Raw genomic sequence first — 26,809 nt, 5'->3', positions numbered from 1 at the left:
AAATTCACCGAAGTTATGAGCCTCTGTGAGACCTGCACGCTGAGGACGTGTGACCCTGCAACTGAATTTCTTTCTACCTTCCTCACCCACCATGGCCTGGAACCCAAACCATGTGGCATCCAGAGCCCTTAAGGGTCAGTTCCCAACCTGCTTGCCAGCCTGATTTCCTGACTTCCCTCCCCATGAACCCCAAGACCAAATTCTGATCCCTACTTGCAGATATCCTGACCTTCCTTGTCTGCTCACAGCCCCTTATTCATTTTTAAGGTGCAGCTCCAATGTCTCCTCCTCGATGGAAACTTTCCAGACTTTCTCCCCACTGGGCAACTAGGGCCTCTCTCCTGGTGCCCCAGGCCTTGGTATCCACCCCAGTAAACAGAAAGAAGAGAGGAATAAGTTTGGGCCCAAAGGACCCAAAGGCATTGCCAAGGCTTGCCAAGGCTTGCCAAGACTCACACTGGAAAAGCCAAGATTCAGGTTGGGAGGGTGGCAAGTGCCCACAATTGGCTTTTCTCTCTGAGGGATGACCTCATCTAGCTATCAACCGTGGTGACCGTGGCTGGCTGGTTACTAGTGCTTCTTTCTAGCTGAGCCAAGGTGGGAAATGCCTCAAAGCCAAAGTGTGTTCTCCCATGCCCTCACCTGCTCAATCCCTAAAGCCCTGAGACCTGGCCTCGAATCACCGGCCTCTTCTCCACCCAGAACAGTTACAGCATCTTTCAATCCAGAGACTGGCTCTGGAAATAGGAAGTAGGAGGAGACTAGAAGAGCAGCCCCTCCCACCCCCTCCCAACCACCACACCCACCCCAGAAGGGCCCTCAGCTTTTAGTGACATCTAATGAATGACACATAGGAGAAATTATGCTGCATGAGTTTCAAGACTAGGTCTTAAAAGGCAATATATAAATAAAAATAAAGAAGAAAAAAAAGAAAGAAAAACAAAAGGCAATATAACATCCACCTGGCTTTCTTCCTCATGGGATGTTCACCCTTCAAACCAAGCCATCATTTTGTGAGGAAGCCCAAGCTTCATGAAGAGGCCACGAGCAGGTGTTTCAGCCACCTGCACCAGCTGAAGTCTCAGTTGACAGCTAGAAGCGTGAATGGAAAGAGCCTTTAGAGATTCCAGCCTTAGATATTGAGCTTCTCCCAGCTTAGTGCCTGTGGCCCCAAGCACTGAGAGGGAGAGACAAACCATCCCCACTGTACCATGTCCATATTCCTAACTCAGAGTCCATGAGCACAGTACATGGTTGTTTTACACCACTAAGTTTTGGGGTAATGATATCTAGAATACAGTCTACCCAAAACTTGCCTTTTACCTTATCAATCTTCCTGCTCAGCACCTTGAAGGCAATGGTCTTGTGGCTCAGCAGCTATCAGCAGGCTTTGCCAGGACCTCTACAGGGGGCTGCATCCCCTGCAGGTAGGCTGCCAAGAAGCATGGTGGGGTGTGATGCCTCCAGCAATCTCAAGCAGTTGTTTAGAGAGCAGATGTGCACTAAACAACTTGGTCACTTTATGGCTCAGGCAGCTGATTTCCTGAACTTTTTCATTTCCACTTTGACCCTCTCTGCCCTTGGCTAGACAACGGCCTCCTTGGCTACTCTCCAGGAGAAAAATGGTCTGATGCTATTTTCCTTAACCAGGCATCTCCTCCCACCACTGTCAGGCAGAGTAAGCATTCCTGTGAACCCAAGTGGTTTTTCATAAAATATGAATCCTGGATGATGTCAAGGACCCTAAAGTCAGCTGCAAGAGGTGCCCTGTGTGGTCCTGGTTGGTCTTTCAGGAAGAGGCCATCCCCCCAAACCCACCCATAACCCTCATGATGCTGGAAGTCCATGGTGAGGCTTTATGCTGTTACTCTTTTAAAATAAATATTATGGACAGTGAATGGTGGACATCAGAGCCACATGTGGGAGTCATGGTGGGCCCTCCTGTGCTGTGATATGCCGAGGGCATGCTGTGATATGCATGAGGGCATGCTGTGATATGCATGAGGGCAGGCCCTGCTGGAATGATGTGCTCTCCTAGGAGGAAACATCATCCATGGAATTGTTACAAGTCTTCCTGGGGAGAGATGACAGGCTTCCTAGGGAAAGAAGGATCTGAGCTGTCTTGATAGATCTCCTTGGAGATGGATCCAGGAGGTCATGATGGGAAAATCTTTGGGAAGACAGATCTTCGTTCTTATTCCCTCTAGCTTTCATTTGGTCTGAAGGTCCATCTGCTTCACCTCATCTGGGCTCTTATCAATAAATTCATTCACCTCAGGAAAATCCCCATCAACTCCCTTTTCCCCCTTTTCCAGTTTAGGGATTTGTCTTAGTTTCCTAGCTTCTAAAACAAATACCAAACAATAGGCTGGTTTAAACAAGAGTAATTTATTAGTTCATGGTTTTGAGGCTAAAAGTCCAAAATCGAGGCATCAGCAAGGTGATGCTTTCTCCCTGAAGATTGTGGCATTGTGAGGCTGACTGCTGGCCTTCACTCATCCTTGGTTTTCTGTCACATGGCAATGTACATGGTGACTGTCTTCTTTCTTCTCAGGTTGTGTTGACTTCTGGCTTCTTCCAAAGGCTTTCTCTCTCCACGTCTGAATTTCATCCTGTTTATAAAGAACTCCAGTAATCCAGATTAAGGCCTAACCATAGCTGAAGTAACATCCTAAGAGATCTTATTCACAATGGGTCCATGCCCATTAGAATGCAGACCAAGACCAAGAACACATCCAAACTGGGGTACACAACTCAATCTGCCACAGGGTGGAAATAGCTGTCCAGTTCATGTCATCATCATATTCTGCATCCCCTTGCCTCCAGTCCTGCAAGGCTTCGGTGTCTTTTTTTTTTTTTTTAAGATTTTTTAATTTATGTCTCCCCCCCACCTTGTCTGCTCTCTGTGTCCATTCACTGTGTGCTCTTCTGTGTCTGCTTGTATTCTCATTAGGTGGCTCTGGGAACCGATCCTAGGACTTTCCAGAGTGGGAGAGAGGCGATCATTCTCTTGTGCCACCTCAGCTCCCTGGTCTGTTGCATCTCTTATTGTCTCTCCTCTGTGTCTCTTTTTGTTGCATCATCTTGCTGTGCCAGCTCTCTGCATGGCCCAGCATTCCTGTGTGGGGCAGCACTCCATGCAGGCCAGCACTCTGCGTGGGCCAGCTCGCCACATGGGCCAGCTCGCCCTGGCCATCAAACCCTGGACCTCCAATTGCTAGAGCCACATCTGTTGCCCTTTTGTGTCTTTTTGTAACACATGTAACCAGAATCAGAGTTCCCATCAGTGCTGGTATTGGCCTCAGACAAATAATGTTCAGATGCTTGGTCCTGGAGGGCAGCAGAGCTGTTGCCATGGTGGCAGAGTCCTGGGCCTTTATATTTTGTGACTGGAAGAGACCATGCTCAGGTCACAGGTCATGATGACGATGGGCAGGGTCCCACTAGGGCCTCATGGGGCAGCCACAGCTTTGTGTTCTCCACCCTCAGGAAACTCCTTCTAGAGGCCCTAATGAAACCACCTTCCTTTCCAACAAAGCAATTAACAGGATTAAACTTAGTCATAGTCACATTACTTACCTGCACCCAGCTAAGCCTGGTATTGTCCGCATGATTGATTACATGATTCCTTCCTTCATTCAAGGGAAAGAATAATGGGTTAGATGAAGGTTGGGAACAGGGTACGTTTCAGGGAAAGGGTGAGAGCATCTGCTTATCTTTCTTCAGGAATTACAGAAAGCCAAACAGGTTCTGAGAGTTTGCTTACTGTTCGGTTACATTTGGGTTATGTGCAGGACACTGCCTACACCACTGGGGATGGATGGAGTTTCTCCATATTGACTCAATTGGTTTCTTGTTTATTATTTCATGTGAGTCAGTGAGCTGACTCAGCCTAGCCCAATCCCTTAAAATTGTTTTTCTTTTGCCTTTGGAAGAAAGTAATAAATGTGTCCTGTTACCACATACTCGAGCATTTGGAGACAGTGCCCATACAACATTGCATTCCCAAAGTATTGTAATTCTGAGCCTCGGTTCCGAGGTACCTGTACTCAAGAGAAAACTGCAGTATGATGAGGACCAGATCATCTTTCTTCTCTTCTTTGTCCATCCCAACATCTTGGAGCTGGAGCCTTCAGCAGGGCAGGTGAGGTTTTTTCTCTGAGGAAGAACAAGGCTCCAGAGATAGTGGCACACGAACCCTCCTGACACATCAACAGTCTCTCCAACTGGAAATCGGACTCCGCCACTGAGGCTGAACTGTTGTTAAAACAGGCCTCAGAGGGAGAAGGAGGGCAAGAAGATGCCTCAGCAGGTAGCTCAGGCGGCCACGCTGCAGCCAAAGGCCTCGCTCTCCACAGAGGAAGCTGGCGTGAGGAGCAGCAGGAGTCCACACGGGCTGCCCATCTGGGCTGCGTCGGCGCCCCTCGGCAGAGCTGGCGGGCTCGCAGGACCGTGGGGGCAGTCCCACAGCGAGAGGCACCCCAGCCCCAGCTTTTCAAGATCCCTCACAATGCTGCTGGCCAGAATCTTCTCAAACTTCCATTTCCTGCTAATGGTTCTTCACCATCTTAGGATTCAAACCACCTGAATGGAGCTGGAATTGTTCCAGAAGCCGGGGTTAAGGCCTGTCTTCAGAGATGGGGGTTCACTCCAGGGACTGTTTCAGTGGTGGGGATTTCACTCTAGTAGAGAGAACCCCTTCTATGACCCCGCCCCTGCCTGTGGCCATGAGTCTATATACAGAGACCTAAGAAGCCCCAGTGTGGTTACGGGCCAGGGGCCTTCTTTAAAACAAAGGGCCTTAATCTTTTTTCTGTGCCATGGACCCCTTTATCAGTCAGGTAAAACCTGAGGATCCCTTCTCAGAATAATGCATGTAGGTGCATAGAGTAAAATACACGAGATTACAAAGGAAAACAACTGCACTGAAACACAGTTATCCAAGTACTGTGAGATAGAGTATTTCATTTTACCCCACTGAGGAGCAAGACGGAGTGGCGGGTGTGACAGCGGTCTTAATTTCTAAGTAGTAATGAGCGTACGTTCTATTTTGAGATATCTGCAAAAAGAGAATCGGAAGATTGGTAACAAAGGCACTGCTCGTGACACTGTGCTTTGTTCCAGAAGGGAGGACATGCTCAATTTAATTTAAAGGCTGGTGAAAATAAAGACGCGTTTCTTCTCCCCAGGAAGTTGACGAACGCCCCAAACGTGATCCAGTTTGAGAGGTGACTCTAACGTCCATCCGAGGTGAAGAGCCGCAGCTTTACGGCCTCCAAGCTATCACCCTTTTTTAAAAACACATCTCAAAGAAGTCCTTGAATTTCCTTGTTGAAGAAAGAGGGAAAAATGAAGAAAATTTAAAACACTAAATGAAAACCAAGTTGTGCTCCCCCATGCAGGAGGAAGTCACTTTCCCAGCCCACGGCCAGGGCAGGGCAGGGGCACCAGCCGGGCCTTCACTCCGGGCCTCTCGTGAGCTTCCAGACCCCTCAGTCTTGGCCCCTTTCCCGCCCTTTGCAATTATTCCTTCCCCCCAGTGCTACCCACAAAATTCTTCCGCAGTGAGGACAGAAAAAGGGGCTTGTGGAATTTTTCAACTTTCCAAGTTGAACCACTTACATTAATGAGCTTGGAAAAAAGCCTCGATATATTTCAGTCTTGGAAAAACATATGCTTTGACTTCATTTTGCTCACAAGAGGCCGTGTCTTACTCTGCTTCGCGGCTGTGGGGTGGCAGGCAACTCGGAGAGCTTCCGCTCCGAGGGCATGGGCAGAGGACGTGGTCTGGAGCACCAGGTTCCCCGCCGCAGACACCCTGGAGCCTCCGGGTGCCCCAAGGCTGCCTGCCGAGGCACGTGGACTCCTGTGGGTGCCAGCACAGAGGAGCCCGGCCACACAGGGGCTGCCCCAGCTCTCCCAGCCAGTGACTCAGGCCACGGGCTAAAAACGGAGGACCACCCCCTCCCTCCACAGTGAGCGCCCCAAAGCAGATTCTGTCCTCAGTTCTCCTTGCTGTGAGAGACTGAGCCAGTCATTCAACCTGGCTCGGCCTCACTTTCCTCATCTGTGAAATGGGAATAACACCTAACCAATTACGTTGTTACGAAGAGCAAAGATGATAAGTATGTCCACATAGCGTGGCATGCTGCAGGTGTTCAGCAACTATTAGTGACCTTATCGTTTGACCGTTTTTCAGGGTAGTGTTGTACCGCAGGAGTTCAGGCTTTGGAATGAGACATACTTGTTGCCAAATCCCAACTCTGCCATTTACCAGCTGTGTGATCTCGGCAAGTCACCCTCTCTGTGCTTCAACTTCCTTATCTTTAAAATGGGACTAGTGCCCCCCTAATTTGGAGGGTTTGGTAAAGATGAAAGAAAACAGCTTGTATGAAAAGGTCACACAGTACCTGGCACATAATAGGTACTCAGTGAATGCTAGTTCTCTTTCCTTTCTGTCACCCTCCAAGGCCCAGCAAAGCTGCCAGGGGGCTTCAGAGGAAGCAGCTCTGCCTGAGGCTACTGACCTATGATTTGGCCTTTTTGCTACAGGATATATGTTCTCTCTGGGGAGGGAGGGCCCTGTAGAAATACCAGGAAAATCAGGATCTTGGAAGCAATGTAGGAAGCAAAAAGGCTGCTGGGACAGGAAACTTGTGCCTGTGGGGCGTGAGCCTAAGTCCTGCTGCCCCCGGGCTTGAGTAGGATGGAGCCTGCTGGCCTCTGCCCACCTCGAGCCCCCGGGTCACTCACTAGCCTTGGGAGCAGGCCCTCCTCCATCTTCAAGCCCAGGGTACTTTGCCATCTTAACCACAACTCCAGTGGCAGTGGGGCTCTCTGCTGTTTGTACCCGTTTCCTCTTCTGGGAGGACTTAAGATGGCAAGAATATGGAAAATTGCAGGCTGTTTTCCCTGTAGTTGTATTTTTCATATCACATCATTAAAATGTGTTGGGGGCCGCCTTCAGGCATGGGTACATACCATCCACTTAAAACATTCTGAATTAGAATGTTCCTCTTCAACAGCCACAGAGCTGACACCCAATCAATGGCGAGAGCAAAAGAAAGTGGGTGAGAGATTCCGTCCTTCCCTGAACACCCTCCTCTGATAACCTCTCCTGCGCTCCCAAGGGACTCTGCTATGTTTACTGTCACTAAGTTGTCCTTTTGTGGTTTTGGTTTTTCATTTGGGGCATTTGGGAGGAGGGCTCAGCAACTCGATATAAATGACAGAAGCTGTCACCGTGGGGTGGGAGGTATGACATGGCCTCTCCCAAACCACCCAGAATTGTGGCTGCCTAATTTCATGATTTCTTCTATCAGAAATGTATCATTTTATTGAATGAGCAAAATTTATATCTGGATTGATATTCTAGTTCTACCATTTAATAGCCTTATGACTTTGGGAATTTAGTTTCTGTGTCTCCATCTGTAAAATACTATCTACTGCATGGTACAGTAAGGATTAGCAAAGAAAACATGCAAAAACACCTGGGACACAGCCTGACAAACAGAAGGCGACCAATAATGTAGATGAACGAAAGAAGGGAAAAACCAAGGAGAGGATTATTTGTCAAGCAAATAAACCTCATTTATATACTTGTAGCTCTCTGAGTTTTATCATCAAGAACTTTTCTCACTATATTCGCCAATTTACTCCTTGCTCATGCAGCTTTCAACCATTAAATCCATTCATTCCACACCTGATTCCTAAGCATATACTTACATTAGGCATGATTCTAAGCCCTAGAGATGCAGAGGTGAACACGACAGATGAAGTCCCTGCCCTGTGGAGGCACAGTCTACTAGACACCTCTCCTGCTACCACTTCATCAACCCCTGATTTGCCTTGGGCCTGAGGAGATCCTTTGCCTATCCATCTTTTTTTCTTTTTTAGGAGGTACCAGTAATTGAATCCAGAACCTCATACATGGGAAGCAGGAGCTACATCCCCGCCCCCATCCATCTTTACCACCTTCACAGTATTTGGTAGTGCGTCTTCTCTGTCACTAATCTTCTGAGATATCATAGAAAAGGTAGCAGCTAACCCTGAAACAAGAAACTCCAGGTCCACAGTATATTAAACACTGAGCTGGAAATGAGGTTTCAGCTCTGATAGTTGTATGATTTGGAACAAAAGTATAGCCTCCTCCCACCCCCCAATCCAATCTCTGTTTTCTCATCTGTAAATGAGAGGTTGGCCTGGAGCAGGGATGGGGAATGGGTTTTAAGGATAGTCCTTTTCCAATTGATTGTCAGTGGCTACTTGATGCGTTCATTGTAGTGCCTCAAATCTTGAGGTTTACCTGGGCTCATCAGGAAATTATTCTGCAGGTGATTAGCAGTGCCTGCCACAGGTACAGAAAGGGGAAATGCCAAGAAAAGTGCCACCTGCTTTCATCCCTGCCAAGAAGAGTACAAAGGACCCTGTGAATTCTGCCACTTTTAATTCTGTGGCTCACTGAAATATTGCTTTATCTTTGGCCCAAGGCCTGTGTACACACACAACAACTTTTTCATTTGTTTAATCTAGTGCCTTAGCCACCAATGCGGTTCAGAAACTCTCAGCTACAGAGTTTAAAGTGACAGCAACCTTACGACAAAATAAAAATATACTGGTTGATCACACTTACAATAAATTACTGCCTCCTGCCTCCAAAAGTTCTAGGAAATTAGGCCAGAAAGGAGAATTGACATTCGTTGAGCATCTCTCAAGTGCTGGCTACAATACACTCATTGCCTCTTAACTTCTCAAACGCCCGTTGGGTAGTCTCTACATCGTTCTTTCAGAGAACAGGAACCAGTCTCAGAGTGGTGAGAAGATGCCCAAGGAGCAGGGATTCCAACCTGTGTGCTCTTTCCACTGCATTATGCTCCCCCAAAATATACCCCAAAGAGGTCTTCATTCCTTCTCTTTCAGGAGGTAGAGGTGGAAAATGAAGCTGACCGTCGGTCTAAGCAGAACAAGGAGACCCGGGCAAACCCCTAGATGATGACTCAGTTCCCATCCGTCCTTCTCCGACAGTTCCCAGGGGCTGCGGTAACAGCAGAGGTCCCTGCCTGATTCGGGAAATCACCCCCACCCCCACCCTTTCCCCACCCCTGCCTCTGACTCAGCACCGGCTGGCACTGTCGTCCCGCCCACCCCTGAGGAAGCCCTCCTAAACCACCAGGCCACAAAACCCTCTCCCGGGAGGCCAGAGCTCCCCACCTGAGCCACACGGGAATCTGGGACCCCAACAGAGCCCTGGGGGGCCCCTGAAGCCCCTGGGAGTTCTTTTAGGAGACCACGTGTAGGTGGGTGGGTGTGTGCCTCTCAAAGGAGGGTGTGTACTGCGCGTAGATTCAGCGTCACGAAAATCACACCTCTAGATTCTGGAGACGACATCTCTGAGATGCTGCCTGAGCCTGAGCACCCGGGCCTGGAGGGAGTTTTCAGCGCATTCTAGAGATCGGGACGCCCTGCGGGAACTTCTGTACAAGGGTCACTACACCTCAAAACAGCCCCTAGAGACTCTGGCTGCCACATCGCAGAGGCAGCACCTGGGACCAGTGTCAGGGAGGGCACGGCTTGTCCAAGGGCAGCAGAGACCAGGGATTTCTGGGCAGCCCTTCCACTCAGATTGGGCCCTTGAGTCCCGTGGCGCATACGTCCTAAAAACCCCGAGGTAAAGGTGTTTTAAATTAAGAACGTGGGTTTTGGCATCAGTAAGGCCTGAATGCTTTTCCTCCCTGGTAGGGCTGGCTCAGTGACCTGCTAGCTCTGTTGTCTACCTTCTCTGAGCCTCAGTTACTTCATCTGAAGAATGGGGCTAATAACAGCATTTGCCTTGCAAGGTTGCCGTGTGGATTCCGGGGGTGCTGGAGCTGCTCAGGTCCCCAGGACAGGACAGGCACACAGCAAGGGTTCCCTGCTCTCATCTTAACCATCCCACTGTCATTATGCTAATTAATCATCACTGAGCACTCAACCCCTTCAACCTACCAGTGGGTCTGAGCAGTCACCAGATTTCATACTGAGGAAACAGGGAATGCGTTATGGCCCTTAAGGCTATTTAACAAATGAAACAAATGGGTTCACAGGCTTTGCGGCATTTCCAGAACCATGTCAAAAGGGCAAGGAAGGGCAGGGCACCGAGCCCACGATCAGGACGCAAAGGCCCTGTGGTGACTACTGTCCAGGCTGGTCTGAAAGACTCCTCGGGGCCCTGACAGCTGTGCCCTGCCACAGCACGGAGCTGCTCTGCAGCCCCTGACAAGCTCAGGCTATTCAGAAACCACAGAAATCGGCTTGTCCTGCAACCCACACCATCAGTTCAAAGAGATTTCAAGTTCGAACACTGTCATTTATCTGTCCTGCTACTGGCACCAGGCAAAAAGAGTGTCCCCTTTCTAAGTAAAGGTTTCCAGATTTCACGCCCTGAAGGCAGGCTTTTTGCAGGGCCTGGGCTTTGCAGCCCAAAGGTGACCCAGGCCTCAAGCTGGAGCAGGATTTAGCCGACGCCTGGCCCTACCAACGCCTCTACCGTCCCAACCATGTGTTCTTGGTTCTTTCTCCTGGGGAATGAGCAGAGCTTCAACACATATGGAGTACAGGGCATGTTGAAACAGTTCAGATGCAGGATAGATGACTAATTCAGCATGTGTCCCTAACTCCCTGGCGTAGCACTCAAAGACTTCCCTGATCTAACTTCCTCCTCTCCCAGCTTCATCTGCTGTTCCCCCAAACACACCCCCAGCTCTGGAATTCCAAAATATTTAGTGTTCCTTTAACATATTCTTATTTCCTCATGCCTTCTTGACTTTGAACAAGGAATGCCCTTTCTCCTCCAAACTGAGAATTCCAGACATGATTCAAAATACCTTCAAGCCCTAACAAGTTAGCCTTCACAGTTTCATGGATGCTAGCTGAAGACACGAGACTCCTGGGTCTGAGTCAAAGGCATACTACTCACAGCACAGGAGCAGCAGGTGCTTCATTTTTGTGTCCATTCCCCTTGCCCCTACCCTTCAACAGGGCTCTCCAGCAGGAGAGGCCCAGGTGGATGCTGTATGTGCAGTGGGTTTGTGTCACAGCTGCAGAGCCTCAAGCTTAGAGAACTACAAGCAAACCTGCTCTCTGCCAAGGGTGAAGATACTATCTGCGTCTTCCACGGCTGTTAGCTAGACCAACATCCTTGAAAAGATAGGAACAGAAGGGAAGTTCCTACCTCTGCTTTAAAAAAATGTGCAGAGAAACTAGAGACCTATGGAGAACTGTCTCTCAGAAAAGCCTTCCCTGGAGACCTGGTTTGGCACCTGCATGACGTTCCCAATAGTTGTCTTAGGAATTATGAATCCATATTGTATCTACCATTTATTTTTGATCCACCACTAGCCTAGGAGCTCTTTGGTGTTAGGACTGGCTTTTACATTTGCCTACCTGGCACATAGTAAATGCTCCATGAGTATGCAAATGAAAATGAATAATTAATACTGGGATTTGTGATAGCCATAGATGTGGGCAAGCAAATAATAACAAGTGGCTAACATCTATTGCTTGCTTACTGTTACTTACTAGACACTGTACAGCATTCTTTGCCTGGTTCATTTTATTTAACCCTCATGAGAACCCTATATGGAAGGTATTTTATTAATCTTACATATAGAGAAACTAAGGCTTAGAGCAATGGAGGTTTGAACCCAAAGCTGCATAGTTAATAAGCAAGGGGCTGCAATTTGAACTGGATCTGCCTGAGCCTGAGCCCCACAAGCACCCCACTGAAGGGCTTCTCTTACCAGAAGGCCTCCAGACCTGCATTTGGGGTGTTCGTGGAGGTGGGAGGAGGCGGAAAGGAGGGAGGGCCTGTCCCTTTTGTATTTACAGAGGTGAGGCAGTAGCCACGCCACCCCACCTCCTCCCCTGCATGACTCACAGCTCTTCAAGCCTCCCACAGACACACTGTGGCCAAGGACAGCTCCTGCTGGAACGTCACACCTTCCTAATCAGCTTGGGCTGACGGTATTTGTTCTTGGGAACAGCCTGGTACGGGAAATTGACCTTTCTCCTTCCGTAAAGGAAGGACGGGATGAGCTAACTTTGAGGAGGACTCTATATTTGCTACATCTTGCAGTTCTGAAACAGCCATTCCCCTTGACCTTACTAACAATCAAAGAAACTTAAACAAAAAGAAGATATCTCTTTTTTCTCTTGCCAACTAGACAAACACCCATGGTAACACCCACTCTAGTAAGGGCTGGTGAAATACAGTCTTAGAAATTGCACCTATGAGTGTAAATTACTACAACTTTTCTGGAGAAAAATTTGGCAGTGTTTCCCAAAATTTTAGATATGCACACCCTATGGCTTAGCAATTTTACTTCTTGGATTTACACAATGAAAAAATGTGCAAAACTGTTAAAAATATAGATATTTATACCAAAACTGTAAATAATTCACAAGCCCTTTTTTTAAAACATTCAGAAAACAGAAATACAAATATAAAGTAAAAGTCTCCAAATTTCAGTCTCTCCCAAGACATCCATTAGTAATGATTTGGTAAATATTTTGCCAAGCTTTTTAAATGCATACTTCTTTTCCTAAAAATAAGGTTATATTATACAAAATTTTCCAACTTAACATTTTATCAAAGATATCCTTTTATATCAACTTATATGATACCAAGGTGAAACTCTTTATTCGTAGAATTTTGACTTTGGATGTAGTATCCTTTATATTTAATGAATTCCTTTTTGGTGGATATTTAGGTTAAAGAGAGTACAATATAATACAGTCAGGTTATAATTCAAAAGGAAATGCTCTCCCCTTAAAATTGCTCACCCAAATCAACCATGTTTATTTGAGGATTGTTAACCCCTTTCCAAAAATAATCCAGAGTGCTTCAATTTTCCCTGTAATTTTTTTTTTTCCTGCTGGAATAAGGCATGAGGGTCTAACAGCCAGAAACCACAAAGTCAACTCAAAATAAAATGCAGAAACACAAATGTACCCAAACTTTTTGTCTGGATATAGGACTAAGGATCTGTATAATCATACAAAACTGTCTCTCTACCCTTAGAACCCACGAATCTGTTTTTTGTTTTTGTTTTACTAGAAGCCTGGAACCTGTCAGCACCTGACTCTCACCCACTGTCCTTGTCATTCATTATGGCCCAATCCTTCCTTCTGTGCTATCCCTAACTCCCAACCCAGACACACAAGACACGCAAGGGTAGGAACCAGCGCTGGGTGCGTCAGCCTCGCGGCTAAGGGTACAGAGCTTCGGGCAAAGGGTATTACTCACAGGGTGAGGTAGGTCACTAGAGACAAAATTAGCCCAAGGCGACAAAAACGTCAGGGTAAAGAGGGCTGCAGAGGCCTTACAGGTAGCTTCCAGCCCAGTTCCATTCTTTTTGCAGTAGGCTGTGGGGCACGAGGGAAAAGGGCAATTAGGAATGAGCTTTAATTACTTTTCAATAATAATGAACCTCACACAGAGTATTTTTATACACCTTGCCTTATTAGATTCTCACTCAATCTTGAGAAATAGGGGTCGTTAGCCCTGTTTAATAGATGAGGAAACTGAGTCCCAGAGGACAGAGCTTATAACAGTCAGCGCAGGGTTTGAATACAAGTCTGCCTCTCACTTTTTTCAGACTTCTTGATTCTGTCTCAAGACTGAAAGGGAACGGCTGCAGTTCCTAGGCCCCCGCCACCTGGCTAATCTCGGCACAGCAGAGGCAGGTGCTTTGATCTCTCCAGGAGCCTGCACCTTACAGGCTGGATTTCCCTTAGAATAATCCCCCAATGTTTAGTCATCATGGTACTTTCTGATATATCCTATTCACAGACTCCAGCATCAGCAATCAGAGGGAGGAAACAAAGCTGGCATCGCCTGTCTTTATCCCTTTACCCTGTGATGAATGAATACACTGGGGATGAGGATTAATGGAGAAAGAGGGCATTCAACCTACTTTCTCCTCCCACTTGCTCGTTCAAGTTTCTCTGGCCTTGAGGTGATAAGATGCTTAATGCTTCATGAGAAACAAACAAAAAGATTCAGACACAGTTTAACACCCCATTTCCCCAGGCTTCAACACAAATAACAAAGTATTCTTGCAACAAAAAAGACATTTGGTGTCCCATTTGTTGTAAAGAATTCCTCTATCTCCAGGTCAAAAAAGCTCTGTCCGCACTGAACATTTCTCTGGGACAAAGAAGTCACTGGGTTACTCAAATCTCTCCTAGATGGATAGTTCTCTGAGTGAAATTTGTCTATCTGTGGTCTCAGAAGTTCTTTAAGTAATTTAATATTTTTATGTACAATGTAACATTTCCCATTTTAACCACTTCCAGGTATACAGTTCAGTTTAAATAATCCATTCACGCTATTGTGCTACCATCACCACCATCCACTACGGAAACTTTTCCATCGCTCCAAGGTCTCAGAAATTTTGACCAGTATCATGGAGTTGGTTGTATGTAATTGAGCCTATAGGTGCAAACTACGTATTTTCGGATGGGAAAACACAATGACCCCTTCTTTCCTATCTTATTCCAATACAAAAACAGAAAGACAAGACATGCAAGATGGGCTAAGCTTTGTTGTGGCAAGCTGTATTTTAATTAGAGGACCTGTCCCTTCAACATTTTTCCTTGGCTAATTGGGCCAGACTCCTCATATTTGGAGGCATAGTTCTATAAATAAAAGCGTTCCCCTCATGCATAAAGGCTTGTTCCCTCACTAACTGCCAACTCACCACTTTCTTCATACACAAAAGTAACCCATCAGTCAGCCTGCCCACTGGCCCGTGAAGGGGGGCAGGCCGAGTGCACAGCACAAAAGCCTGGCCACAAAGACGTCAGACCACATCGCCACCGGCCAGAGCACTCAGATGGAATAACAAGCCCCAGTGTTCTTTTCCCCTTCCCCGTTTGAATGTAAAAACAGACCAATACCTTGCACACATTGTGCTAAATTTTCTAGACAGGCTTATAATATTACTGTCTGTAAGTCTCTGTGAGCCTTCTCGGGTTACCATACATGTTAATACATATCCCAGCATTTGAAGAAAGGAAATTATGGGGTGCTTGGTGATTATTTTTAATTGAATTCATCTGGGAATTTTAAATCCTGATGCCTTAGCCCCTGATTTCAGTATTTTAATGTTTGAAGAACATATGATTTCGTCTTTTTGAATGGAAAACTCCCCTTTTCCTGCAAGAGGCAGTTTCTGTGGCATGTAGTACACTTCAGATTCAACTGCAAAAATCATTAAATTACAAAACTATGGAATGGGGACAGTGACGACAAGGTTTGACCCTTCATATTTCTGTGCAGGTGATTTAGCTTTCTAGCTTCCTGTTCTGAAAAAGAAGCTCCACGTATCTTGCAGAGATAGTCCTGGCTCAATTGTGCTGGGACAAAGGTAAGACCAAGGAGGGAAGAATTCTGTGGGTACTTAAAATCAGATCATAGAGCCAGAAACTAGAATATAGGTTACCAGGGGCCAGGGTGAGGCTGAGAATGGAAGTTAATGCTTGATTGGTACAGAATTTCTGTTTGGGGTGACGCAAAAGTTTTGGTAATGGATGGTGGTGACGGCAGCACAGCATTGTGAATGTAATTAACACTCCAGAATTATATATTTGAATGTGGATAAAAAGAGAAACGTTATGTTGTATATATGTTACTAGAATAAAATAAAACCAAACAAAACAGGATTGTACAACACAAAGAGCGAACCCTAACATAAACTATGGACTATAGTTAAAAGTACAATTTTAGTAATAGTCTTCCATCAATTGGAACAAAGGTACCACACTAATGTAACATGTTAGTAAGAGGGGAGATAGATGGGAACTCTATTTTCCACACGATTTTTCCAAAATCCTGCAATTTCTCTAATTAAAACACAAAAACGCTAGGTCTTGCTTCCCTGACTCTTGAGAAACTGTCCCCATGGTACCTGAGTCTGTAGAGGCACACACGGCACGACCCCTGCCCACAGCCACCTATTCACAGGTGGCTTGGAAGTCTCCAGCCCGCTCTGAAGCCCGTGTGGCCCGTCAAGCATCAGAGGCCCCGGGGTCTCCCTTCCAGCTGATAGCCTGGGATTCATTCTCAGCGAGGAACTTGCAGAGGGGCCTAGCGGCGATCAGGAGGAGCTGACGGGTCTCTGCCTTCAGGGTTCGATGGCTCTGTCTCTCCCTGTCATCCTCTTGCCTGATCAGGACCACGGCCTGCAGGGGGTCAGACGCCGCCGAATGCCCCCCGCAGGCAGGCGCACTCAGGACACAGCCCGCACACGCGGGCACGCAGTGCACACGGGCGGGCGACAGTCACCTGACCCAGCCAGGCTCCCGGCACCTTTGAGATCGTTCCTGTCTCTTACCTGCCCACCACGGTCAGAGCCTCGACTCCCCCCAGCACAAGACGCTCAAGCCCTGACCCAGTTGCCTCAGTTAGGGAGGCAGGCAGACGCCGGGGTGCAGGGCCAGGGCTGCTGTCTTCCAGGCTCCAGGGAGCTCCCGGGAGCAGAGCTGTACAGTGTCACAAAAATATGCTAACTGTTTACAGCTTGAGGGCGAAGGCTTTTTCTCTAATTGACAGCCCTGTGAGTTCCGTTTCCCTTGCCCTTTCCATTCCATGGCTTCCGCCCCAGACACTTAGATCAGGAATAGTCTAAAGCTTTTCCCTCTTGCTTAATTGGCATCCTCACGGCCATTGGCCTACTTGCTGGTTTTTCCCCTCTCTCTTCCTCCCTGACCTTAGTTAATACCTGTCTGTATTTTATAAGCTTCTGAAACTTCAGAGCTGGGAGGCTGGAAATCATTACCACGCACTAAGATGGGGAAAGCGAGATGACCCGGCTGACAGGTGACAAACTCGTGCTTCCAGCCTGCATTACCAGGGCCCTCTCCACTGCCATTTCACACACAGCTCGCCCCGCCATCCCCCAGGCCCCCTGAATGGGGTCCCCACCACCACGCAGAGCAAACTGGACCCACAGCCTGCAGAAAACGTTAGCCAGCTCCCGCCTGAGCACTTGGCACAAAACAAACAAAAAGCCATCAGTGACCAGCCAAGACAACACTGCCTCCCTAAACAGTATCAGTATGCTAGTTCTTTTCTGGGATAAGGCTGATAGAGCTGAGGACAAACCCTTGGCCCCCCCGGAAGGCCAGGGGTGCATTCTTCACCTCCAAGGGAAGAACACCAACCAGAAGCGACCTACGTGAGAGGACTGGGGGTACAGGCTGGGTCCTCGCAGCCTCCACAAAGGAGGCACGTTTTTAATGCTGACCCTGTGAGCATCACCACCAGCTTGCCCAATAGAAGGACTGGAGCCAGTCATCAAGGTGGGAAGAGCCTCCGCTGGTCTGGGAGCTAGGAGAGCAGTAGCTGATTGGGTTCCAGGGGTTCGTTCCTTCTGTGAAATGAGGCCCCTCTCCAATGTCAGGATTCTGGAACTCTATAGAACCATCCCACCTTCGGACTAAGGCAACTGAGTAGCAGGAGCAAACACAAGGGACCAGAGTGGGTTCCACTACACATTTTTTTGCTCCCAACCAGCCTGACCACAGCTGGGTTACAAAAGGCATGGGCCATACCAGAGGCTTTCAGGATTTCACGGCCTGACTCCCCAGGTCTGGTTACCAAGGTCCCCATTCAATATTCCTGGCATATCCTTCTTCCCTTTTCAAAGCTGGGAAGGGACCATGCAAAGGACAACTGAATTTCTCTGTTGCCTCTGAAGCAGAAGTGGGTGGAGGCAGAGCCTGGTACCAGCCTGCAGTGGTGTGGTCAGAAACGCAGGAATTGGGAAACGTTGGTAGAAAGGAGGCAGGGGCAGTGCTTGAAGGGCAGCCCCCTCCTGCCCAAGGTCTGAAGCCCGGGTCACCTTTGTCAGACTAAACCAAAGTGCAAATGCCTGGGGGTGTGGTGGGGGAGAGGACGACTCACGTGGTTCCTTTTGCCTTCTGCACCTCCCACGGATGTAATAACTGTCTCTGAGTAGACCGTTTCTCCAGTCTGGTTGTTGGTTATCTATAGCACGAAAGATACAGTGAAGATGAGATAGAAGGAATTCTGGGAAACACCCACACGTTTTTTATAATGTCCCCACTCCCCCATTTTCTGAAGCAAGGACATCTGGCAAAGTAGAGAGAAAGCCTCTGCCCCCTTCCTTTCTGAATTCCTCCAGCAGCTGTCAGCTGAACAGCTTCCTCTCAGGGCAGCGATAAGAGATATTAACAGAGTCTGCCTCATAGGGATGCTATGAGGAGGAAATGAGGGGCCCATGTAAACACTCAGCACAGTGCCTGAGGCTTAGCAAACACTCAATAACACCCGCTATTTTTATCGTTCTTAGGGCTCATCCCTTGGAACTTAATGCCAACTTTCCTTTCAACAACTACTGGTCTGGATGTCCAGTCAAACACCTTTCATGAGACGCGAGCAGGTTTTAGTTTCAGCTATTCTACTACTCATTATGAGAGACTGATTCATTTAATCAAGACAGCGCTCAAGTCCATTGGGAGACTTGTCCCAATATCCCTCTATCTTCACCTGCCTCTGATTCTGTAGCAGGTGCAGGCATCTCAAAGCTAAGCCTTAGAATCCTGATGTGGAACCCGGGCCCCATCCGGGCTGTGTCAAAGGACTGAGTTAGTGAGAAAGAGCAGACAAGACGCTAGCCCAGGGTTAGGAGATCAGCATTCTTTGAGCCTTGGCACAGCCACTAATAAACATCTTGTATGTAAACTGGAACAAGTCATTTCTCTTCTCTGATTCACACTTTTCTCATTTCTAGATATTTTTTTAAAGATTTATTTTTATTTATTTTCCACTCACACCCGCCTTCTTGTTTGCACCCACTGTCTACTCTCTGTCTGTTCGTTGTATGCTTGTCTTTTTAGGAGGCATCAGGGACCAAACCAGGGACCTCCCATGTAAGAGGGGGCCCCCAATGGCTTGAGCCACCTCCACTCCCTGCTTAAGTCTGTCATTGTGTTTCCTCATTGTGTCTCTTCGTTGCATCATCTCATTATGCCAGCTTGCCATGCCAGCCCATCATGTCAGCTCACTAGCTTGCTTGTCCTCTTTAGGAGGCACCGGAAACCGAACCCAGGACCTCCCGTGTGGTAGGCAGGTGCCCAACTGCTTGAGCACTTCCCTAGATTATCTTTAATTGTCTGCCAGCTCTAATATCATGGCAGTCTGCATCCAGAAGCCAAATGGAAACTCTTAGCCTGGTTTGCAGTAGTGGATCAAATTCCAGTTCTGAAGAGGTAAGGGCCACATCTCTCTCACCATGCTCTTAAATTTGCATATAAATAATTCCTCTTCCCAGCAAAGAAAGGACATCTTCTTCCTCTATGCCAACATTTTATAGTTTGGCTGATGTTAAACCTTTTTTAAAAACACCATATGACCCTCTATATATGGGTTGGAGGACTTCCAAGAGCCTTTATTATACCAATGTGAATTTTTACATCACCAGGAAGAGAATATTTAGTGGTTTCCAAATCCGTTTCATCACTACTGAGCCCTTTTCATGAGAATTGCATAGGCCTGGTGCTCTATGGAACCCATTTGAGAACTACTGTGTTGTGCTGCTAATACAACTTTACTATTATAACAATAGTAGTAATAATTTGCTTTTGCATAGCACTTTAAAGGCACTTTCACATACTTTAGGTCATTTGATATTCACAATACTGGAATATAGATGTTGATATTCCTATTTTATAGCTGTAGTTCTTGAGCATCAGGAAATTTAAATTTTTTTTTGTCAAAATCACACTTGTAACTGGTAGAATACAAACTCTGGTCTTTTGACACCTACAGGGGGCAACTTTATTGTCAGAAAAGATGACATTCCGGGAAGTGGACTTGGGCCAGTGGTTAGGGCGTCCATCTACCACATGGGAGGTCCACAGAGTCCTCCTTGGACACAGGACACAGGGTCCTCCTTGACCCGTGTGGAGCTGGCCCATGCGCAGTGCTGATGCGCGCAAGGAGTGCCGTGCCACATAGGGGTGTCCCCCACATAGGGGAGCCCCACACGCAAGGAGTGCACCCCGTAAAGAGAGCCGCCCAGCATGAAAGAAAATGCAGCCTGCCCAGGAATGGCAACGTACACACAGAGAGCTAACACAGCAAGATGATGTAACAAAAAAAGCACAGATTCCTGTTCCGCTGACAACACCACAACAGAGGCGGACAAAAAGAAGAACACACAGCAAATGGAATAGAGAACAGACAACCGGGGGGCAGGGAAGGGGAGAGAAATTTAAAAAATAAAATCTTTAAAAAAATTTGAAAAAAGATGACATACGATTGGTTTTGATGAAAATGAAATAATCACTTTTGGAAACATTCTTCAGTTGTCAAGTGAGCAATGCTAAAGAATTTTGTTCAGCAGGTGAACTCATTCATTTACCTGGAGGGCTGGAGGATTCACTCTATAGCTGATTCATGCAGGTGGGTCCCTCAGAGTGCAGCGGGAAAAGGGCCACATAGAGGCTACTTTATAGTCAAGCCAACGGCCTATATAAATTGACTCCTCTATGCTCTATGGCACAGAAACACTATTGTTTCAACCAAGTAACTACCTGGGCACTTGAACACATGTAAGTCTCTTTTGTGAGAGCTCCCATGGCTTTGCATAAAGGAGCTGAGATGAGATTAGAGGTCAAGCTCCTTGATATTCCCAACAGAATAACAACTCTACAGCCTCTAACAAGGACCCTGAACACAGTAGACTTACACATTTGTTCTCCAAGTCCTGCCAAAGTCACCTAGTATTTATGTCACATGATAGGCAGGCTAATGCTATATTCCTCTGGATTTGCAAAGTTGTCTTTATCACATCAGATCAGGAATGAACCTGCCTGTTCCTAGTGCAAGATATTAGACCAAAAGACACTAAGACATGCAGTAGGTTGGAAAAGAATTTGCTGTAGAATTTTTTTTCTTTTTTCTATTTTATGTTTGCTATAGAATTTTGAATGGACAACCAGCAAATAAATCAACATTTAATCTTGCAGCAGTAGAGGCTTCCCCTCTGAAAACAGGGTATATCACACGTAGAGACCGCATAGTGATGAACATTCCCTCCTAAGAAGACCATGAGGATCTACTCACCACAACGTGGTCTCTATTTCAATTCCCCGTTGAAACATACATATTATAAAAATCCATGAGAGGGAAGTGGACTTGGCCCAGTGGTTAGGGCATCCGCCTACCACATGGGAGGTCCACAGTTCAAACCCCGGGCCTCCTTGACCCGTGTGGAGCTGGCCCATGTGCAGTGCTGATGCGTGCAAAGAGTGCCCTGCCACGTAGGGGTGTCCCCCGTGTAGGGGAGCCCCACGCGCAAGGAGTGCGCCCTGTAAGGAGAGCCGCCCAGCACAAAAGAAAGTGCAGCCTGCTCAGGAATGGCGCTGCACACATGGAGAGCTGACACACCAAGATGACGCAACCAAAAGAAACAGATTCCCGTGCTGCTGACAACAACAGAAGCAGACAAAGAAGAAGATACAGCAAATAGACACAGAAAACAGACAACCAGGGCAGGGGAGGGGGGGAAATAAATCAATAAATAAATCTTAAAAAAAAAAAATCCATGAGATACATTCTTCAAACTCAATATTAGGAAAAGAGCTCTCCAGACACTTGCTTGCTTCACTTTTTCAAAAGATTAAAAAAAAAAATCTCTGCATATTCCTTTGCAATTGGACTGGCAGGAAGCCTACCATTAAATTTAATGCTTACATGCAAAAGCAATTTAAGTTCCTGGTATGTATCTCCCCCCTTTAAACAGCTCTCTCACTCGTTCTGGTTTTTTAATCTATATTTTACCATCCTCATTTGTAATTTTGGCTTGTGTATAAAAATACAAACAAGATCATGGGCTCGGATGCTACAGAAAGGAGGGTGTGCTGACCACACCGCTCTTACCTTGTGAATTTCTCGGTGCACATGGATGGTCCTATTTCCAATCTTGGTCTCCGTGTTGGTCTCATTGTGGTAGGTGGGAGGTAAGTTTGCCAGGTTCAGTTCTGCTGATGTTTTGGCAGCAGCTTCCTCTGCTTTCATCTATTAAATCAATGAGTTTAATGAGCAACACTGCTCTCTCGTTACAAATCGGAGTCCATTAGGAAAAAAAAAAACCAAAATGCTTTTCTCTTTCTCTTCTGCAGTGACTAATAATGGTGATAAGGGTAAGTCCTGTTAATTGAGAGCTGGCTATGTACACGACCTTGTTCTAAATGTTTTACAAATATTATAACCCTTAAATCTCAAACTTCCCAAGGAGGTGGGTGTTAATGCCCCATTTTACAAGTGGAGCCCAATCCAGGTCCACTGGCCTTCAAGTCCCTTCCGTGCCAACAGCTAACTCTGCTTCTTGGAGGGTATTCTCAGGAGTGTGCTTAGTCTGCCCAGGCCTCCAATGCTGGGTAGGAGCAATCTCCAACCAAGGAGGGAGGGCTATGGAGGGCAATACCAGGGCTTCCTCTCGCCCCAGCAGGCCACTTCTGAGGCATGTAGGATCTACAGTCCTCTCGAGGCCTCAGTGCGACTGAGCCCTATTTGCCCACAGTGGTCACCTGCTCACTATTTCCCTCTTTATTGCTTTACTTCCCTGCCCTGTCTCACGTCCCCAACTTGCTTCTCATGTTTCCTGGGATCACTTCCCAAATAAACTATTTGCTACCAAATCTTTATTTCAGTGTCTGGTCAGAGACGAGTGGGCCAAACAAAGAAAGTCCCATTTCTCTGCCTTAGAGCCACATACCCATCCTCCCCAACTTCACCCAGCTGAGAGGCCCTTGCAAAGGCTCAGCTGACTGGTTCCCGGGGTCACACCCCTTCTTGCTCTCCTGGCACATGTCCTTCTCTGAAGTCAGGTTTCTGAGGCTGCTGTCCTCAAGTCCTCTGGTCTCGTGAGCTTCCATGACATCTGCACTGAAATGTCCATCAATGTGCCTGCCCCACTGAACTTCACCTTGCGGATGTTTTGCCCCACTCCCAGCCCTGAGGATTGGGCAGCAGGGAACATGACCCACCCTTGTTCACAGCTGCCCAGACACAATGGGAGGCCACGTCATGGACTAGTTTAGCCAATCAGATACTCTCTGGGAATTTAAAAGGAGAACCACAAAAAAAAATTCTGGTTGGTGGTGGGCAAGTTTCCATCACTCCTATCTTTGGTATCATTGGCTCTCTTTCATTTTTTTTTTTTCTTCAAACATGCAGGATACTAGCAAAAATAATACAAACTAAAAACCCAGCAAGATGGGGGCGGAGTAAGGAGCTCCTAGAGTCAGCTCCTGCTACAGGGCAGTTAAAATACCCAGAGTTACCTGGAGCTAGCTGAAGCACCTGTTTGGGGGCTCCAGGAGACCAGAAGAGCATCCTGCAACTTCCTTGAAGGAGTAGAAGGAGGAGACTGCCCGTCTGCAGAGAAGACTCATAAGTAGAGGGCTCCACACCATGAAGGCCGGTGCCTATTCTCCACTGGAGGCACAAGGCACCTCAGGAGCTGCTCCGCAGTGGGAATTGAAAGCTCCACTTCCCCAAAATGGGGAAGAGATGGTTGAGCACCAACTTCAGCTACTGATGACTAAATTCAACAGGCTGAAGTATAATCCTGAGAACAGCTAAAGTTTGAACCTGTCCAAGCCAAGGCTAGGAGCCGCCATTTTAACTCTGCGCCTGGCACAAGGGGAAGTGGGGTGACTGAAAATCACAGTGCTGGCAGGGACTGGATTCTTTCCATCCAGATCAGATTGCAGCTCCAGTCTAAGCCCCAACACCACCTGTGGCAGGGAGAAAGCTGGGGGGACCTGCACCAGCCTCTCCAGGAAATTACTGGTGAGGCTGCAGAGGCCAGTGATTATCCTACATCAGCAGCATGAGCTGCCCCAGGAGCTATTCTGTTGCTGGAATTTGAAGCTACATTTTCCAAAAACAGGGGAGGAAGAGACATTTGGCCACCAATTTCAGCTACTAGGTAGATTCAGCTGGCTAGAGTATAACCCTAAGAACAGCTAAAATATGAACCTGTCCAGGTCAGAAAGAGGCTGGTAACCGCCATTTTGACTCTGCCCCCAGCCTGAGGGGAAGCCAGGCTGACCAAAAATGACAGTGAAGGTAGGAATTGGTTTCTTTCACCCAGATCAGCCTGCAACCCCAGTCTAGGCATTAGCCCCACCTCTGTCAGGGAAGCAGCTGATGGGCCCTGCACCAGCCTATCCAGGTAACTGCAGGTATATGTGGCTGGCACAGACTGAATAATTGGAAGTCTATGGGGGCAACCACGGTCATCTTGGACCCTTATTGCATAGATTGCTGCTCACACCTGCAGTTCCATCCCCACCCCAGGCAGGGGAGAAAGGGATGTGAAACTTCATCAGTCTCCCTGGGCAACTAGAGTCTAGGCCTGCACGACTTGGATTATTCTGCACAGCTGTGACTCAGTCCCTAATCCTGGCAAAGGAGAAAGTTGGGAGAAGCATCATCCATCTCTGGGGTAATGAGGGCAGCTTGGGACTCCACAGCTTACACTACCAACTACATCCTTGGTTCCTACTACACAACCAGCAAGGAAGAAATGGCAGGAAGCCCTAAACTAAAGAGAAAATCTGCACCCAGAATAAACACTCTAGTAAGCCAAATGTCAAGATACCAACAAAAAATTACAATCCACACCAAGAAATAGGAAGATACGGCCCAGTTAAAGGAACAACATGAGCCTCCAGATGACATAAAGAATTTGAGACAACTAATCACAGATGTTCAAACAAATCTCCTTAATAAATTCAATGAGATGGTTAAAGAGATTAAGGATATTAAGGAGACACTGGATGAACACAAAGAAGAATTTGAAAGCATACATAGAAAAATAGCAGATCTTATGGGAATGAAAAGTACAATAAATGAAATTTTAAAAAACATTGGAATCATATAATAGATTTGAAGAGGCAGAAGAAAGGATTGGTGAGCCTGAAGAAATGGCCTCTGAAAGTGAACATACAATAGAACAGATGAAGAACTGAAAAAAATTGAAATTCAGGGAATTAAATGACAGCAAAAGATATGCAAACATATGTGTCATAGGTGTCCCAGAAGGAAAACAGAAGGGAAAGGGAGCAGAAGGAATATTTGAAGAAATAGTGGTAGAAAATTTCCCAACCTTTTGAAGGACACAGATATCCACATCCAAGAAGCACAACATACTCCTGTTTGAAAAAATCTGAATAGACCAACTCCAAGACACATACTAATCAGAATGCCAAATGCCAAAGACAAAGAAGGAATTCTGAGAACAGCAAGAGAAAAGCAATGCATAACATATTAGGGATACCCAACAAGATTAAGTGCTGATTTCTCACCAGAAACCATGGAGGCCAGAAGACAGTGGTGTGATATATTTAAGATACTACAAGAGAAAAACTTCCAGCCAAGAATCTTACATCCAGCAAGACTGTCTTTCAAAAATGATGGGAAGTTCAGAATATTCAGATAAACAGAAACAAAGAGAATTTCTAATCAAGAGACCAGATATTCAGGAAACTTTAAAGGGTGTACTAGAGCCTGAAAAGAAAAGAAAGGAGAAGCCTAGAAGAGAGTCTAGAAATTAAGATTATATCAAAAGTAATTAAAATTGTCAAAAGAGTGGTGAAAATAAAATATGACAGATAAAACTCAAATAGGAATAAACTTAACCAAAAATGTAGGGCACTTGTGTTCAGAAGGCTGCAGCTCAGTGTTGGGAGAAATCGAAGAGGGCCTAAATAACTGGGGGGCATTCCATGCTCATGGACTGGAAGAGTGGGTGTTGTTAAGATGTCAGTTCTACTTAAATTGATGTGCAGATCCCAATGGGAGGTCCACCAGCACTTTTTTTTTTTTAATTGAGGACACGGTTGTACAGTTTATTTGGAAGGGTGGTTGGTCCTCAATAGCTAGAAGCATCTTGAAGAGGAAGAGCAAACTCTTATCTCTAGACTTTGGATTATGATGCCTGGCTATAGTGGTGAAGGTGCTGGCATGGAGATGGACACATGGACCAATGAAGCCGAGTTGATGTTTCAGAAATGGACCCTTGCCTGTAAGGTCAAATGATTTTTGACTAGCCTGTTGGACCCACACAGCTCAGGCAGGATGGCCTGTTCAATGGGTGGTGCTGGGAGAACTGGATATCCATCCCAGGGGAGGGAGGGAGGACCCCTATCTCACACCTTATCCAAGAATTGGCTCAGAATGGATCAGGAACTTAGGGATAAAAGCAATAACCATGGAGCTTCTAGAAGAGATTGTAGGAAAATAGTTTCAAGACCTGGTGGTGAGTGGTGGATTCTTAAAGAAGATAAGAGGAGGACTGAGATGAACTACTGATGTTTAATGTATGTAGCAGTTCTAATTAGTTTTACTGTACAACTGTGGAAATGTATAGAGTGGATGGTAACACATAGTAACAGCTAATTTATAAATGGAGATGTGGCTGAAAATGGTAGTCTAGGTATGTAAATGCCACCTTTGTAGTATCTCTCTATCTATCTATCCATCTATCTATCTCTCTCTCTGCTTACCTACCTACCTACCTATATCACCATCACCTTTCTCTTCTTCTCTCCCCATCTATCTACCTATTTTTTCTGAACACTTGAGAGCAGGTTGCACACATCATACTCCTTGAACACATAATACTTCCATGTACATATTCACTTATGTAAACACTTTATGTACAGTTATCAAGTTTGAGAAATTACTGATGTCATTATCACTACCAGAGCCTTTTATTTCTTCATGCAGCTT

General features: G+C 46.6%; 1 protein-coding gene across 1 annotated transcript in view; it reads right to left on the bottom strand.

The window, feature by feature from the left end:
* The window catches only part of DKK3 (dickkopf WNT signaling pathway inhibitor 3), a 52,773-nt gene that overhangs the window by 16,618 nt on the left and 9,346 nt on the right, over positions 1-26,809 (bottom strand). Inside the window, exons 3-4 of the mRNA XM_058305728.1 lie at positions 21,947-22,084; positions 17,945-18,028 (exon numbers count right to left, since the gene is read on the bottom strand). Of these exons, the coding sequence (XP_058161711.1) occupies positions 17,945-18,028; positions 21,947-22,084 (222 nt within the window). The remainder of the gene's footprint in view (positions 1-17,944; positions 18,029-21,946; positions 22,085-26,809) is intronic.

Source organism: Dasypus novemcinctus, chromosome 10 (assembly GCF_030445035.2).
Source record: "Dasypus novemcinctus isolate mDasNov1 chromosome 10, mDasNov1.1.hap2, whole genome shotgun sequence".
NCBI lineage: Eukaryota > Metazoa > Chordata > Mammalia > Cingulata > Dasypodidae > Dasypus > Dasypus novemcinctus.
Note: the sequence above shows the minus strand (reverse complement) of the source record. Positions and strands in the feature narration are given on the sequence as shown.